General features: G+C 35.9%; 1 protein-coding gene across 2 annotated transcripts; it reads right to left on the minus strand.

Moving 5' to 3' along the window:
* Positions 1-9,075: 9,075 nt before the first annotated feature.
* Positions 9,076-17,216, minus strand: taf1b (TATA box binding protein (Tbp)-associated factor, RNA polymerase I, B). 2 transcript variants are annotated; one of them, XM_015050400.1, is made up of 15 exons: positions 17,027-17,216; positions 15,863-15,961; positions 15,169-15,256; positions 14,868-14,965; positions 14,698-14,790; positions 14,010-14,118; positions 13,746-13,905; positions 12,774-12,873; positions 12,038-12,185; positions 11,785-11,959; positions 11,665-11,702; positions 10,993-11,077; positions 10,839-10,909; positions 10,015-10,243; positions 9,076-9,934 (listed from the first exon to the last, which is right to left on the minus strand). In XM_015050400.1, exons 1-15 carry the CDS (start codon positions 17,042-17,044, stop codon positions 9,652-9,654), a joined length of 1,794 nt encoding a protein of 597 aa, XP_014905886.1. In that variant the 5' UTR covers positions 17,045-17,216; the 3' UTR covers positions 9,076-9,651. The 2 variants fall into 2 exon arrangements, with proteins under 2 accessions (XP_014905886.1, XP_014905885.1); XM_015050399.1 differs by having other exon boundaries at positions 10,993-11,080.
* Between the last annotated feature and the right edge of the window lie 339 nt (positions 17,217-17,555).

Genomic DNA, 17,555 nt, shown 5'->3' on the forward strand with positions numbered 1-17,555 from the left:
CTTCATGTTGTCATGAAGTAAAAGTAATTTTTTTACTTATTTTCTTGATCACAGCCTTGCAAAAAATGTCATTTATCACAGTTAATTCACAGATTAAGATGTGATATGACTTGTTTAATGAAGCTTCTTTTTCTCCATGTGAATATTTTTTGATTGACACGGCTGTGAAAATGTGTGTTTAGGAAGAGATGGGCGTGTCACATAAACATGCGACTGGACAGCAACAAAAAAAAAACACTTGAGTGACAGCAGTTCAAAGCATTTTCTTTTTCGTTCCCTGAAGGAGTCAGAAACTGAAGCTGCAGACAAAACAACACGCGGGGGCATCCAGCCTGTGTTTACATGCAGGACTTGGGAATTCAGCTGCTGGGGACGGCAGTCTGCGAGTTAACTGATGATTTTTTTTAGATGCTTGCAGGGATGTTGAGTTTTTTCAATCGTCTGCACGTTAAAATACAGGGAAAATTAGTATTTAAGATGAGACAAAAGGGAGGTGAGATTCTGCAGCTCTGGAGGCCATCAGCATGTTCCTCATTGTCTTTTTCCTGCACCGTTTTCCTGTCTGTGGCTCGCCCCCTCCCCACCAGGCCAATGAACCCAGGGACTCCAGAGCAGCGAGGTTGTAAACAGCCTCTCCAGTGAAGAATTTCAGGGCGGGGCTAAAAGGCAGCCTCCCCCCCCACTCTCCACCATTTTTCTCCCCCTTTTCCTCACCCAGGCTCGTGCACATGCTGGCCCTGCACCGGCTCCTTTGTTGAAGCTGCATGTTAACCCTTTAAAGTGCAACGTGGTGAGAGTGGGTGTCTCAATGAATTTGCATTACAAATGACCACAAGTCTACATAAAAAAAAAACTAAACAATTTTGCTATTGTGCTGTCTCTACTAAATAAGTTAAATTAAGGCTGTTTTCACAACTGATGGGTTTTGATTGGGACCAAAACTGTAACATTTGTTCCATTTCCAGCTGCTGTGGGTTTGTTTTCCACTGCACTAAGTCAAAACAACCAAACCCTTCGAAAAACCTGTTCCCCTCCTCGCCTGTGGGGGCGCTGCACCAAGAACCACTGAAGGAAACAACATAAAAACCTCTGATGAAGACCCTTGGCGCAACTTCTTTCTTCACAAAATGCAAACAAAAATGGAGTAGCATCATATTCTTCTTTAGTTTAGCATTAGGCTAGCATGTTTGCTTTTGTTGTATTTACCCAGAATGCCCTGTGCTGTAGTCTACTTCCTGCTTTTGGAAACACGGCTATTTTGAAAAGTGTTTTTCCGCTGCACCAAAATGTGATCAACCACCGGATGTTGCTACTGGGGAAAAGATGAAGAAGACAAGAGGAAGTGGTAGGAGGACAAAGGTGAACCATGTTTTTCAAATGTCTGATCACATATAAAAATATATTCATGGGTGATTTTAATTTAGTTTCTTGTGTAGTTTTATTTTCGTAATTCCAATTCGTGCGAACCCAGCTACCAACTGTTTCCATTTGATTACAAAAATTAATTTGCTTAATGGAAACGCGTCAATTTTGGGGAGAAAAAATCAAGTTTTTTGATAAAACGTTTTTGCGCTAGAATGAGAATGAGTTTGTTTTTCAGCTGTATTGAAACGTGATCAACAACCAGATGTTACTACTGGCATAAAGACAAAGAAGATGACAGGAAATGGTAGGACGACGAAGACACAACATGCTTTGAATTTCTTATCACGCAAACGAACGTATTCATTTGTAATTCAAAGTTAGTTTCTTATTTAATAGTAGTATTTTTGTAATTCCAATTTGAACCATACATCTGCTCGAATTTGAATTATGAAAATAAATTTGCTTAATGGAAATAAGCCAATTTAGAAAAATAAAATTCATGTTTGATAAAACGTTGCAGTTGGTTTATCGGCTGAATCAAATTATACTTTTGGCGAAAAAACTAAGACGACAGGAAGTAGCAGGACGATGGCATGTTTTTAATCTTTTATCGCGTGAAGAAACGTTTTTATGTGCGATTTTAATTTTATTTTTAATTAATGAAAACCACAACTGCAACACTGTGTTTATTTTTCAACATTAGCAGAATATAGACAAAAATGTATGTAAACTTGTACGGCAAACGCAGCGCATGTGTGAAACAAAAAGCTTGAAGCAGGATCTGGGTGACGTGAGTTCAATCTGGCTTCCAGGTTCACTGAGGTTGTGGAGTAAAAAAAAAAAAAGGGGGTGAAAAAGAGGAAAACACATGAACGGTCGGTCCATAAAACCCAGTCTCCAGGCAGAAAACACTCCCAGATTTGTGCAGGAGGAAATCACAGACTGAGCTCAGCTGTTTCAGGGAGTCGGGAGGAAAAATCCTGCGGCCCGTTTTCAACCCACAAAAACTCAAAGAACTGTTTGTTAACGTGGGTTAAACGAGCACACAAACCGCCTCTGAAGTCCAAGAAATCCTGGGGACTCAGTGTGAAAATAAGTGAACTGGGAGGAACTCTGAGGTCATTATTAAAAACAGACATGGAAAAATAACAGAAAAAGATCTGAGCACCTTTTTACAAAGTTAATGCACTTTTTGAAAGACTATGTTAAAAATAAATTGCATATTTAGGAATAAAATTATTAAAAAATATTTGAATATCAAAGCAAATACAAATAAAATGTCCAACTTTGGATGTTTTTGCTGAAGAAAAAACTATTTTTGACAAATTTCATCTGAGACAGAAAGGCGTTTGAAAGTAAAGAAATAAAATATTTTTAAATGTCTGATAATGCTGACATGTTCATTTAGTACACAGTTAAATCACCTTAATTCATTTTGGTTTGGTGGAAGATATAAAAAATAACTTTACAGTAAAAATTCATTCCTCTTAGAAACATTCGATTATTTTATAAAGGGTGAGAAATTAGTCAATTTTATTTGTTTACTTACACAATATGACATTGTTAAATAAAAAATGTATAATTTAAAAAAAAATCTTTCACAGCTGTTAGATTTCAAACAACCCAGAAAAATGGAAACAAGTTAAATAAACATAAAAAATGATTATAATACTTTAATTACATCTACCATTATTGATACTGCCACAATACTGAGATAAAATGGAAAAATATTTAACACTGTTCAATTTTTTCTAAGAATTATTGTGAAATAAACGCTTCGTTCAAAAGATGAGATTATTTGTTAGAGACATTGTTAAATTTTCCAAAAATCTTGGTAAATTTGTCATTCATTAAAAAGTCTTTGAATAATTTCATCACAAAAACATTGTTAAATGAACGATTCATAAGTCTGAAGATTTCTGGTTTAGAAAACATTTTGAAATAAACAGCTTTGCTCAAAAATCATCTAAATTTTTGTCAGATTTGAAACAATTGCTTTATAAAAGTCTGAAGATTTTTCACTTAGCAACATCGTGAAACAGACACCTCGATATAAAGTATTTTAAGATTTCTGTCACAGGAACATCGTTGAAAGACTTTCGATTTTAGTCAAAGAAACATAGTTAAACGAACACTATAATAAATTTTTTTTTAAATTGTCAGAAACATCATGAAACAAACTCTGTTCAAAAGTCTTAAGGTTTTTGTTACAGAAACGACGCTGGGCTGTTAATCAGTCTGACGCTGGTGAAATCATGGAGCAGATGAAGCTCCAGATCAGGCTTTGGCTGAACATCATGACACCACTTTACATATCTTCAGGGTCAAAGGTCGATCCTCCTTCGAGATTTCCAAGAACTGGAAGTGAAGGAGCTGCATGTCTCATGTTGTTCCAGTTGGACGTTGATTTAAAAATGTGTCTCATAAAACTCTGTTTTTAACTCTTTAAATTGTTTTATCTACACAACTAAACAAATAAACACTTTGTGTTTATGTTCAGTGCAGAGTTGGTGATTTTGCAGAAGAATCAGAAAATCTAAAACATTTATATTTTCTTTAGATAATATATTATAAAAGTCCCAAATCTCAAACTCGTTTTATTTCTTTCTGGGAATAGCTACTGAATAATTAAAAATGTGTCACCCTTCTCTGTTTGTCTCTGTTCAGTAAGTTGACTCCTGCAGGTTCACCAACTCAAATTTAAGACTTTTTAAGACCACCAACAATTAACTTTAAGATCTGCATCGTGACCGAATTGTTCAAATGAAGATTGTATATTCATATATCTGTAAGAATAGAAATTTATGGTACTCCTGGTGAGATTGACAATAGCAGCATTTCAACTACAAATGTGTGCAAAACTTTGTCAATATTCTGATAATGTTTGAAAAACAGAATTTCGCAGTTGCGTTGTTTCCATTAAATGAGAGACAATTAAAATCACATGCGACTAAATTTGTTCACGCAATAAGTCAGACTGGTAGCAGTCCTACTACTTCCTGTCAGCTTCTTTGTCGGTTCCACCAGTAGCAACATCTGGTGGTTAGTCATGTGACTCGTGTGATATGAAAAGTGTTTGCATTGCAGTTTTGCATAATATTCTGATACGCCCCCAAAAAACCACCTCATCGTAATGCAAAACCTTTTTTAAAATTTTCTTTTGACATTGACAAGTTTCCACAAACAGAAGTTTCCAATTCATGATAAACGCAGAAGAGCTAGCTAGCAAGGCTATATTAGCAGCTAGTTAGCAGTTAGCATTGAGTCACAGAATTAAGATGTTTACGCTCAACTAAACTCTTGACTAACAATAAAGTCCTGTGAGAAAAAAAACAAAAAAACTAGACTGAATATACGAGATCAAATACGCCACTAAATGTTGTTTTAAACATGCCAAACCCATAGGGGGCAGTGTAGCACAAAGCTAAAACCTGTCATCCAATCAGAATCCCTCAAAACAACCATGACTTCCTGTTCAGAACTCAAAACAAGAAAGTTCATTTGTATAGATACATATATGTATTTAGGTACTTTTAAGTACTGTATTAGAATATAAATTAAAAAATAAAACATCTGGCTATGTGTGGACTATACCAACAAGAAAAACAATTGGTTGTTAGTAATGGTCCAGCAGCTTTTGTCCGAACATATTAAATAAAATGTAATAAATAAACCATAATGGTTCCCAAAGAACATCTGACAGAACAGCATCCAGTTATAAAATCAAACAAAGTAACTGAAACTCACATCATTAATTATAAAAACATCTATGTTACATGTTCAAAGTTACACATGAAACCGTTTCATGCAACTTGATTTGTCTGAAACGTGTGTTGGAATATAATTTGATACCACAGTTACAGACGGCAACAGGACAGGCGGGCAGGTGTTTCTGGTTGCTACGGTAACCACCAACCGTCAGGAGAAACGGCAAATAAAAGTCGGTAGCAGAAAAACTTGACTAAAAAAATAAATGAGTTTTGATGAAAGAACCCTTTTAGATGTATTAATCTTGATTTTATATAAACATTTTTAAGAACAAATGTCAGCATCTCAAACATATAAACTTTAATCTGTTAAAGTCCTAACAGCGGCCTGGGGGCCATTTTGTGGCCTCTGGCCCTCAAATGCAATTTAAGACTGATAGACTTGTTTATTAAACAAAACCTTAATAAACAGGTTATTTTTCATCAGGGTAAAATTATTTTTTTACAATGGAAAATGTTACGTAAAACACAAAGTATTTTACAACCAAACTTTAACAATAAGTGAGACAACGTTTACTAACTTTTTCTGGAAAGCCAACTTTGCTGCACCCAAATCAGCTTTTATTTAATTTCTTAAATTTGGCTAAATGTAGCAAACATTCTGGAAGGAAGTGACCCGAATCCTGTTGTTATAAAAGCCTAAAACAATTTGTAAATGTGATGAATACTTTTTAAGTTTCGGTTCTGCAATGAATAACATCCATTTCCTGCTGAAAAATGAAATATTTTATTTGCTTAATTTTAGTTTTATTTGGTACTTTTGACTCTACAATTTTGGCCTAAATGACAAAATTTACTCTGGGAGGAACTTCAGAGACTAAAAGTTAAATTTAAATTTGAAGTTCAGTTTCTGAAATTATTTACAAAATATGATGTTTAAACTAGAATAGTTTTTGGTTTCGAATGTTTTAGTTGAGTTAAATGAAAATTCTCGATTTAAATTCTAATATTTCGATTTGACTTTTCATTCAGTTTTTAAATTTGATACTTTATTAAGTAATTCATTTAGTGAGGTAAATAAACTGCCATAAATTTCAGATAAAATGCTGGAAATGTTTTGTTAATTTTAGAATTTGGTTCCTGAGTTCAGTTTAATCTTGGATACAAAATTATTTTAGATTTAGTTTCAGTTCGTTTCAAACTTTTGAATTAAGAGATACATTTTTAGTTTCAGAATTTAATCTGTATCTTTTTAGTTTATTTTCATTATAGATTTTAATTTCAGGCTCTGTTTTCTGTTAAAACATTTTATGTGATTAATGTTACAATAATCTGGAGTTAAATTTGATTTTAGTTTTGTGTCTGAATTTAATTTCTGGTTTATTTCAGGTTTATTCCTGAACTTTTAAAAAACATTAATATTTGTAAATTTAAACAGAAAAAAAATAAACAAAAATAAATAAAAAATCTTAAATGGAAAAAGAAAGTGTCATTTCTAATAACAGTTTGTTTTGTTATTACAATTAACTGTTTAATAATTGTTGCCAGATATTCACACATCTAGCAACAATTTGAACATTAAAATTAAAGATAAATAAAAATTTTGAATTAGAAGCTAATTCTTCTACATTCATGAATTGTTTGACAGAAATTGAGACATTTTTAAAATATTACAGTTTTACTTCTTTAGCCTAAAAAAATGATTTAGATTTTTTATTTGTTTTATGAAGGAAAAAAAGATTTTTATTTTAATCAATAACATTGCTTTAAATTTCAGTTTTTCCAGCTAAAATACTTTTTTCCACCCTGCTTCTTCTGCTTTAATTAATTACCAATAAATTGATCAGTTTGGATCATTTTCATTATAGACATTTTGACAAATTTTTAGAACTTGGGTTCAAAGAAGCAGCTAATTTTACTGTAATTTATTCTAAAAATCAATAATTATACTTCTTTTAAATTGTACACATTGAAAATTGTTAATTTGTTTTCTAAAATGTTATTTTTTAATGTTTAAGCTGCTGTCTTATTTCTAGAAACATTAGAGTACGTTTTCAGAAAGCAGAAAAACAGATTCGGTTTGAGAAAAATGTAAACTATTGATGCCAATTGACTCCTAAAAGTGGTTGGTTTGTGTTTAAATGCTGAGTTATTCTGCAGCTTCGTCGTCGGAGCAGCAGAAACTGTCCTTCTCTTCGTGTCTGAGAGTCCGAAGCGACTCAGACTCAGTCGCTCCTGAATCCTCGGAAGAGAGAGCCCAGTTTGCTTTCCAGGAACTCTGCGTGGGAAACCTGGACGACTTCCACATGGTTTATATCAGCCGCCTGACAGCAGCAGGAGGAACTTTATGCTAAATCAGGAAACTGGGATCTGGTTTTTATTTCTTAAAACAAGTTTCTGGACGCCACAGGCATGGAAAAAAGGGAGGAAACTTTTTTAGTTTCTGCTACACAAACCTGAAGTCTTCTCTAGCGGACAGAGTCCAAAGATTATACTCAAGTAGAAGTAAAATTACTTCAGTATATTTTTACTGCAAAATCAAGCAAAAGTAAAAGTAGCTTAAGAAATTATTTACGAGTAAGAAAGTATTTGATAAAAAAGTCTACTTAAGTACTGAGTAACTGATCAAATTATCAATCATTTAATATTACATAATCAGATGGATCAAAGTATGAAGTGGGAATTTTGGTATTTTAAGAACCTAAATGACAATAATTCATATGAATAACAAAAGTAACAAAATCAGGCAAAAGAAAATGTTTCCAAATTAGTTTCTTTCAATAAAAAAATATGAAACTTTAACAGAACTGCAGGTGTGTATCTGTCTGGTGGATCTTTGGTTAAAACTTGTTTTTCATTCAGTGGGTAAAAAATCCAGAAATTTTAATCAATTAAGAGTAGAAATACTTCATAATAAAAATACTCAAGTATAAAAATAAAAATTACAGCAAATAAAAATACTCCTAAAAGTAAATTTTTTCCAAAAAGTTACTCAAAAATAATTTGGTAAATGTTACTATCCAACTCTGATCACTTTTGAAACTTGGGATGTTTTCCAACCTGATAGTCCGGTCGACTCGATTCGGGACCAAAACTGCAACAGGTGTCACATTTTCAGCTGCTGCGGCTGAAACCAATCAAGCCCTCTGAGCAACCAGTTCCCCTCCTGGCCTGTGGGGGCGCTGCACCAAGAGCCACTGAAGGAAACGACACAAAAACCTCTGAAGACACTGAGCGCAACTTCCTTCTTCACCAAATGGAAATAAAAACACTAGTCAGATTTTAACAGTTGCAGGATTTTTAAAAACCATGAGCCATTTTTCACGCTAGCTCTAGGCTAGTGGGTTTGTTTTGGTTGCATTTACCCAGAATGCCCTGCTCTGCAGTCCGCTTCCAGTGTCCGGTCTGCTTGGCGTTCACATGTGAATTCGAACCGCACCAGAGTTCACTCCAACCAAACCGAAACCAAGGATTTCTTGGACAGAAAACTTTTTATTAACAAGTTTGAATAATAAACTGTTAAAGGTTTCAGTTTAGTTAAATGTTTTCTGTCAACTTCATTATCATGCAACAAAATTTTTTCCATATGTAGGTAAAATAGTGTAAAAGAAACCCTGACTGTCTGCTTATATCTTTCATTTTTTTCTTTTTTCTATTTTCTAACATGGCTTCTTGCTCTCTGCATCAATATGACCGTTAAAAATCTAAAAAAAAAAAAAGTTTTAGCTAAAAGCTCTCTGTACTGGATTTAAAAATATTTTCTACCTGTAAAACTGTTATTTCTTAAAATTTTCAGCATCAGACAAAAAATGGGAAAACCTCCAATTTAATAACTAATTTAAGTTTTATTTTGGAACACCAAAATAAACTGGTTTTAAGTTGTCTGTGGCTTTTTAAATCATATTTTTTATGTTAAATTTATTAGACTTAACCAAAAATATTCCTCTGAAATAGATGGAGGATTAAAAAAGAGCTAAAGTCCAAGAAAAATCCTGGAAAACTCCTGATTTAAACTTAAATCTGGTTTATTTTAACACATAATGAAAGTGACTAAGTTTCAGCCTACAGTAAGTGAACGCAGCGCCAATCGATTGGCCAATGGGCTGCTTGTTTTCATATCTCCATGGCAACAGCAGAACACGCCGCTGACACAGCCCAACTGAGCGAGTCTGCCGCTTGAAAACTTTTCTGTATTTACCAGCAGAAACAGACCGTAGCCGCATATTTATGTCCAGAGGAAGTAAATTATCAAAGGAACTGTTTGATTTGAATCTGGCAGCAGAGGAGAAACGGAAAAACTGACTTCCAGAATGAGAAATCCTCGTTTTTGCTGCAGTTTGTCTCCACCTGCTGGCCATTCTTCTTCCACTGCAGCTCTCCGCTGTTTCTTTGTTTCCAGACAAAGCAGACGAAGCAAATAAGTAAAATTACTATTACAGTCAGCAGGGCTCTGTTAAATGTTAAGTAACTCAAGTATTTTCCGTACAATATAAATATTGATAAGAAAATAAACAATGAAACTTCTCAACATTTTCCTACTTTTCTTCATTAGTTCTGGTAGAATATTTCAGTAGCAAAATCAAATGTTTATTCTATTTCTTCCTTTTCTTGGGGTTCTGGGTTTCTTTGCTGGATCTCCAGTTTGAGTTGCGTTTGTTTTCTCAGTCCTGAGCCACTTCCTGGTCTCGAGTTGTTGTCCCATCTGCGGCGTTTTGATGCCAAAGACACGCCTCTCCATTTCCAGCACCTCGTCGAACAGATACCAGGCCTCCACGTCCAGCATGAAGGAGAAGAGCTGCAGCAGCCAGACGAAGGAGCGCGGCAGCGTGGGCTCCATGCTGGGGTAATGACTGGCGCACGTCCTGCAGAGCAGATGAACACGTCTGGGTTCATAACGGGACGCCTCGTTAACGAGTCGCTGGCTGAGCATTCATAGACTCACCGGGGGTTGCAGGGTCGCAGCGGCGGATGCCAGTAGTTGAGGTTCAAGGGAGTCATGAATCCGTTACTCAGGGAGATGACTCCATCCAACTTGGTGTGGTGCAGACTGGGCCCGTCTGATCCGTTCTCATCGCCCCAGCAGAACTGGAAGCTGGAGGCACCGCCGTAATGGACGGCCACCGGACAAGAAGACAGCCTCTTTAAACACATCTGGACGTTCTCTGAGATTCCTGAAGAAACGACAGGGTCTCTTAGTATGTTACCCAAATCCCAATAAATCCCTGCAGACGGATGGGTCCCCAAAACTCAGCCGACTTCAATCGGGTTCGTCTCCGGTTCACAGTAATGAAGCCAAAACTAAGATGGCTCAGGTTTGTTGGTAACCTTTTCTACACCGCTCTCTCTAAAGTTATTTCAGAAAGTTGTAGGTCTGGACTTTGACAGACAATGGGATGAATGGACAGATGAGAGTATGAACAGATGAATGAGAGGATGAACAGATGGAGTGAAAGGACGGACAATGGGATGAATGGGTACATGATGGGAGGAATGGATGGACAATGGAGTGAACAGAAGGACGATGGGATCAACGGACGGAGGAGAGGAAGAACGGATGATCAAGGTTTTGAGGAGAATCGGTGATAAACGGTAACTTTGGGGGAGTCCAACCCTCACCAGAAACAAGTGAGACTTACTGCGTACGAAGCTCTGACTCCAGTCATGCAGAAACCTATCAAAGGTTTCCTGCTGTACTGATCAACCAACCTACCTTCCCACCCTGTGTGTAGTGACCCTGACCGTTTTCATGCTCATTCAGATTCTTACTTCTCCTTTTTGTCACTATAAGTCTGTCCCGCTTATCCACGAAGAACAGTTTCTTTCCTTTCCACTGTTTCCTGTGAAAAAAGACAGAAATGATCGGCTGTTCAGTAACTGAAGTCATATAAACACCTTCAGGTTGGAGGCCCTGATGTCTCACCTGGCAGTGTCCTGGTCCCTCCTCTGCTGGGCCTCCACCAAAGCAGCCTGAACCAGTTTGTACCACTTCCTGAAGCTGAACATGTCTGCTGTGAACCAGCAACCAAACAGAACACAAAAAACAGATTAACTTTTCATTTTCATACCATTATGACTCAACCCAATGCATTGGGGATGCACAATATATTAGCACCTTGTTCGGGTGGAAATTATGCATTTTCTACTATTTTCCAGTATTTTCCTGAGAGACAGAAACAATGACTGAAGTGGAGGAAAAGACAGATGGCAGAAAGACAGATGGACTGATAAGAGATAGAATGATGAATGGAGGAATAAATAGATCAACAGAAGATAAATGGACAGACAATGGACTGGATGGACAATAATCTGGATCTATTGATGCCACAACAATTAGATGAATTAGATAGGTGGACAGACAGATGAACGTATGAAAGGACAGGAAGACAGAGGATCCAAAAGATTGAAGAATGGATGAACAATGAGATGACAGGAATGGGTTAACAATGGGATAGACGGACAGTCAATGGGATGGCCGGGCGATGAGTTGGATGAATGGATGAATGAATGAATAGATAGGTAAATAGACAGATGGATGGACCACCTGGTAGATAAATAAAACCTTTAAGATAAAACAGAAACATGGAGGACCAACCTTTGTTGTCATGGGAATCAGCCTTGTTCAATAAATCCCTGAAACACAGAAACGAAAGTCACAAAGGTGCAGCAGAGACTGTGAGGTCTCCATGGAAACAGTTCAGGTGTGTCAGGTTACCACTCAGTGTGATCGTCCAGGCCAAACATCACCTTTATGGTGACGATGATGAGCGCGGCGGCCTGCAGGTCGTACCGCGGCAGGACGGGACGCAACCCTCCGTCCAACGTGTGGCGCTTCTGATCCGCCATACCTGCGCGGTCCATCAGGACGCAGACCCACCTGTGCAGCTCGTCTGAGGACCAGAACAGACGGGGGGGTCGTTAGTGGTCCTGGTACCAGTCTGCGGGACTGACTGGGTCGAACAGGTTACCGGGCAGGTTAGCGTCAGTCAGGTAGCGCAGGCTGAGCGGCGCCGGGTGGAGCAATGCTTCTGGGACGATCGGAGGAAAAGCAGGGAGCTGCAGGAACTGAACCAGAACCTGCGCTTCTTTATGGACCAAGCGGTGAGACGGGATACTCTGCAGGAACAAGAACCATCGTTAGCAGATAAAACGGGTCAAAAACAAGGAAAACCTATTCTCTATGGCTGGATCATTGATTCTCTAACTTTCAAAAGGCAAAAATTTATATTCAGGGGTTGCAAATAACCGAGCCATACCTCAGCAGGTTGAAATATTAAAGTATTTTTAAGTTGCTTACTGTTTAGACGACAGAACAAATACTTTGTTTATGGATTCAGGACACATTCAAATTAAAATTGAAAAATACTTTATTAATCCCAAAGGGAAATGAATGTTATAAAACCCAGTTATTCCATAAACTCACAGACTAAAACCAAGGAAAAACCGTTCAAAAGCCTAAATGTCGAGTAAATTATTACAACAGTACATTTTAACAAATCGGTCGGAAATCATCATTATTAACTGGACATGTTATCATTAGCATGTTAAAGTCAGAATTAGCGTGTAAAATTGGCTTTAGCATATTAAAATTAGCATGCTAAAATAAGAATTAGCATTTCAATTTGTAAAGCGTTAGCATGCTAATGCTAACATGAGCCAAACATAGTGAAAATTACGGTAGTACCTTTTAGTACAATGACCAACCTCAACATGGAAAAGAAGAGCATCCGGACCACACAGCTTCATCTCTTCTGGAAGATCCTCGTATGCAGTCACATACGGGACGTGACCTTCTTTTACCAGCCTGAAACCACAGATGGATGCTTAGGAGCAACTAAAGTTTAAAGGATTAGGATGGGTTAGAAAATAAAACTGAAAATAGAAATGTTTTTTTTGGTTTGACTGGAAGCCGTAGCCTTTAGCGTCTGGTTTAACTTTAACAAAGGTGAAAATAATGGGCCGAATCCAGAGCCTTGTGGAATTCCATTCCCCAATATTAAACTATAATCTGCTAAATTAGAGCACAATATTTGAACATTTATGTACAAAGTGCATAAAAAAGTTTTACCAAACAATATTCAATACAGATTTGTAAAAGGAGAAAGCAAATACAACTTGAAAGGAACTGAATAAATTTTTTCTAAGTAATTTAGATTGAGAACAGTGACAATGGAAATCTGCATTTCACTAAAAGGCGTCAGTTTATGGAATAATCTTGATAGTGAGATAAAACAATCTCAATCTCCTTCTGCCTTTAAAAGATAATTGAAAATTATTATGATGAAGCAACATGGCGTTGAATTAGTTAATGTTTTGTTTTTTATTTGAAATATGTTTGTAATAATTGAATAGCAAATTTCATTTTTTATTTCATGATTTTTTTTAGTTGTTCAATAAACTACTCATGTTTATTATGGAATAAATTAAATAAAAACATGAAATGAAAATAGGTATTTAGCAAAAATATCCAAGTTTTTCCAGAATATTTTTGAGATTAACTGAATTTTTTCTTTAGTTTTCTAGCAAACTTTCGACTTTCCAAACCCTTTCCAAGTCTTTTGGTGAAAATGTTCTCGCCTTTTTGTCCCTCTAGAACGGCTCTGATGCTCCATCGTATTCAAGTCTTTTAAACATTTTTAAAAGTGAAAACATGACCATCCAGGTGTGTTTTGCTACCTGAGCAGGTCGCTAAGCGTCAGAGCTTCGCGGCTCCAGACCAGAGCCAGGTGGATCAGAGCCAGAGTCTTCTTCATGGTCATCAGGCTGCGGCTCCGTTTCCACGACGCTGAGGTGCCTGTGCTGCTGTAGTCTGATCCCAGCCAATCACTGGAGCTCTCTGAGGGTTAAAGGAACATTTCAACCAATTGGAACAGTCTAAAAAATTAAATATTTCACTAAATTCACCATGGATTGATTGTTTAAATGTTTCTTTTTTAGTACCTGCATTAGAGCCAGCGGAGCTGCACAGAACTGACCCGGAGTCGGTGAAATTATCAGACAGAACCGATTCCGCGGCGCTGTCCATGTCTGTGTCCGAGTCCAACGCTGCCTGTTGGGAAAACATGGAGGAATTAACTTATGACTCATTTAAACATTTTTACAAAGACTAAAATTAGTTTAAGAAGTAAAATCACAATTAAAATGCGTATATTTTGATTTTAGCCCTGACACTTTATGATAACCTAATAAAAAGACTTGAGTGAAACTTTGTTAAAATTATAGAAAAATTAAAACGGCAAAAAATATTTACAGAGCAAATTTTTTTTTTAATTTTTACTCTGTAAAATTATCAACAATACAAAATATATTTTAAGCATTACTGAAAAAACGGTAAATTAACTAAAATGATCAGAAATTACCTCAAAAAGAAAATTCCCTGTAAACACGAGCTAAAAATTACAGAAATAAATTCTATTAAAATCTTCCCAGAATAGAGTGAACATTAATGAGAAAAAAGTAGTTTCTCTGAGATAAAAAATAATTTTAAAATGACAAAAATGTAGATGAAAGTGTCAAAAAACAACCAAAACAAATGGGTAAAAATGGCAGAAACCTGAAAACATAAATTATATTTAATGAAACAAACAAAAAACAAACCTATACCAGTGATGAACAAAAGGAAACTGACCCCTCTGAACCTTAAATTCCTGATTGGGTTTCTGGTGTATCCCTGCTGGCTCTTCTGCAGATAAAGTCTCCACATCTGACACAGAACGTCGTCCTGAAACCAAAAGCATCAAACTAACAAAACGGGATTCATCTACTGGTAACGGATCAATGGGAATGACGGGAGCGGACCTTAAACTGAGGAGTGACTCCCAGTCTGAGGAGAGCGTCGGCCTGGTTCTGCAGGATGAACTGGAAACCTTCGCACAGCATCCAGATGTAACCGCGCTCTGAGGAACAACAAATTATTAAAACATCTGGTAATATGAACATTCCAGAAAACAGTGTCAAAAGACGTTTAGATACTTAATTATTCAGGTGTTAAAAGTTAAGTTTTGACAGCAAACTTAGAATTTCTGGGAAATTTTTAAGTTAAAACTCTTAAATAAAAAAAGTTTGATATGTGAAAAAGAAACAGGAGGTTAAAACCAACCTGACTTCCTGATTCTGGATTTATTGCCGATCCGGGAAATTCTGTTGGAGTTGGAAGTGAACGACATGTCCACCACCTCTCTGGTTCTCTGAGGACATTTGGATAAAACACCAAAAACAAACAAACAAACAAAAACAAACAAAAATCACCACTTATCCAGGAGACACGTTGAATGCACAACAGTGACACCTGCAGGACGGTTGGTGGTACTGCTGGGAGCACAAGCTCAATTTGAGTGGATCTAGTAAAAAAGGCGATTGTAAATGGAAGAAAATGAAGAAAAATTTTCTGCCAAAAACTTTAATTTTTTTTAGATCAATATCAAAAATTTTCAAGGAACAAAACAGAAAATTTGTGAGTTTGAAAAGTCCAAAATTTGCTAAAAAAATAAAAAAAATAAAAACCCGGAAAAAAATCTAGAAAAGAACAAAAATAAAAAATCAAACATGTTCAACTTTTGGAATTAGAGTTAGAAAAGACTTTTAAGTTAAAAATTCTCCACTTTTGGACATGTTTTGGGTTTGAACAGGCTAATTTTTTTCACTTTGGAAACTCAGTGATATCCTTGTTTTTTCACATTTCTGAGTTTTTTTCCTTTGTTTCAGAAATTTACTCCATTTTTGTTCTATCTGTAATGGCCCCAATCATTGTTTAAAGTCAAACTCTGTCAGAGAAAGATTTGTTTGGGAGTTACCTCGATGACATTGTGGCAGGACCTGCAGTAGAAGCGACCCTCGTCTGAGATGCCCCAGTCCACGGCTGCACACTGATTGCAGGGCTCCTTGTATCCGTCCTGAACCAGAGGAAACACAGAAGGACAGGTGAAGGTGACACACCTGGCTGAGTCTCAGTGAGATCTGATTTTTATGTATTAAAAACGAGCCAAGCAAGAAAACAACAAGTCTAACAAACAAACAAAACATAACAGCTTCTATTTACTCATGCTTAAAAGAATAAATTGATAATATAAATAAATCTTTCCTTTTGCTGAGATAAAATCAGCTGGTTAAAATATCAATAACAGTTTGATCTTTATATGAATAAATTGTCATTAAACATTTATTTTAGAACATTTCAAAGCTGCTGAAACTATTTTAATTAACAACAGTAAAAGGTTGGCGGGAAGACTGTGGAAAACTTATCATAAAAAAGCATATCTTACATAATTTTATGGCCATGATTTGTAACAGTAGCAATATAAAGAACCAAACTAATTTATTAAAATTAAAACCTGCTATCTGTACCAATATTTACAGTTTTGCAGATAGCTGGAAGTTAGCAGTTAAAAACTATATTCGCCGATTATTAAATAAGATGCTGTCTTATCAGGATCAGTAATTAAAATATATTTATAGCACGTTTCAGAGTTTGTTAATCAAAAACATGATTAAAAAACAGGTTTTGTTTACGGAGTTCGATGCAAATCGACTAGCTAACATTAATTTAACTCTTAAAAACAAAGATATATTGAAAGAAAGTTTAAAATAACTAAATAAAAGTTGAAGGGAAACCACTGGAAAATGTTTATAGAAAACAATTCAGAATTTTATGGCAATAAATTTTAAAGCAGTATAATGATATAGTCAATCCAAAATATTTGAACAAATATGGTTTTTTTAAGTTTGCTGAAAGTGAACAGTTAAAATCTATGTTCTCCGATTATTTAAAAAATGCTTTATATCCAAGATCAGTAAAAAAAAATCTGTATAGGATGTAAATTAGTTTGTTAATGAGAAGATAATAGAAAAAGAACTGGTTTTCTTAACGGAGTTTGGCGCAAATCACCTAGCTAACTCCAACATATACGTTTTCTGAGTGACATTTACACAAAAATATTTAATTACTGATCAGTGCTTACCGTATCCTCTTCATCCATGGTTAAGGTTCAAATTTATCGGTTTCGCATTGATTTTTATCAAATGTTAATGTCCGCAATCGCTCTATCATGTGGAGCATAAGAGTAGTTTGGATTTCTTCTTCTTGTTTTCTTTCAGGCTGGAAGTTGCACTGCTGCCACCAGCAGTCCGATCCTCGAACTACAACACCCAACAAGTCAAATTAACTTTGGGACTTTCGTAACTTTTGAAACTTTTACGATCCTGAACCCGTGAAACTGAACAAACGCACAAGAACGTTCTCTTAAGACGTGTAAATTTCGTGAAAACCTTGGAGTTTTCACAAAATTATACTCCCAGAAATTTTACACACAAGTCTGCTTTTATAATTTTGCATTTTAATGTGTTTATCTGCTTGTTAATGTCTGTGATGCTTTCTTTGCTCTAGTTTATGAGATTTTTTGCTTCCTCAATCTAAAAGCGGATTTGGGTGAGATCAGAGATTATAAATAGAGCCGCCAGATGTTTCCGCTATATTCTCTTACATAACGT

The sequence above is a fragment of the Poecilia latipinna genome, unplaced genomic scaffold, assembly GCF_001443285.1.
Source record: "Poecilia latipinna isolate Pla-1442-1.1 unplaced genomic scaffold, P_latipinna-1.0 Scaffold989, whole genome shotgun sequence".
NCBI lineage: Eukaryota > Metazoa > Chordata > Actinopteri > Cyprinodontiformes > Poeciliidae > Poecilia > Poecilia latipinna.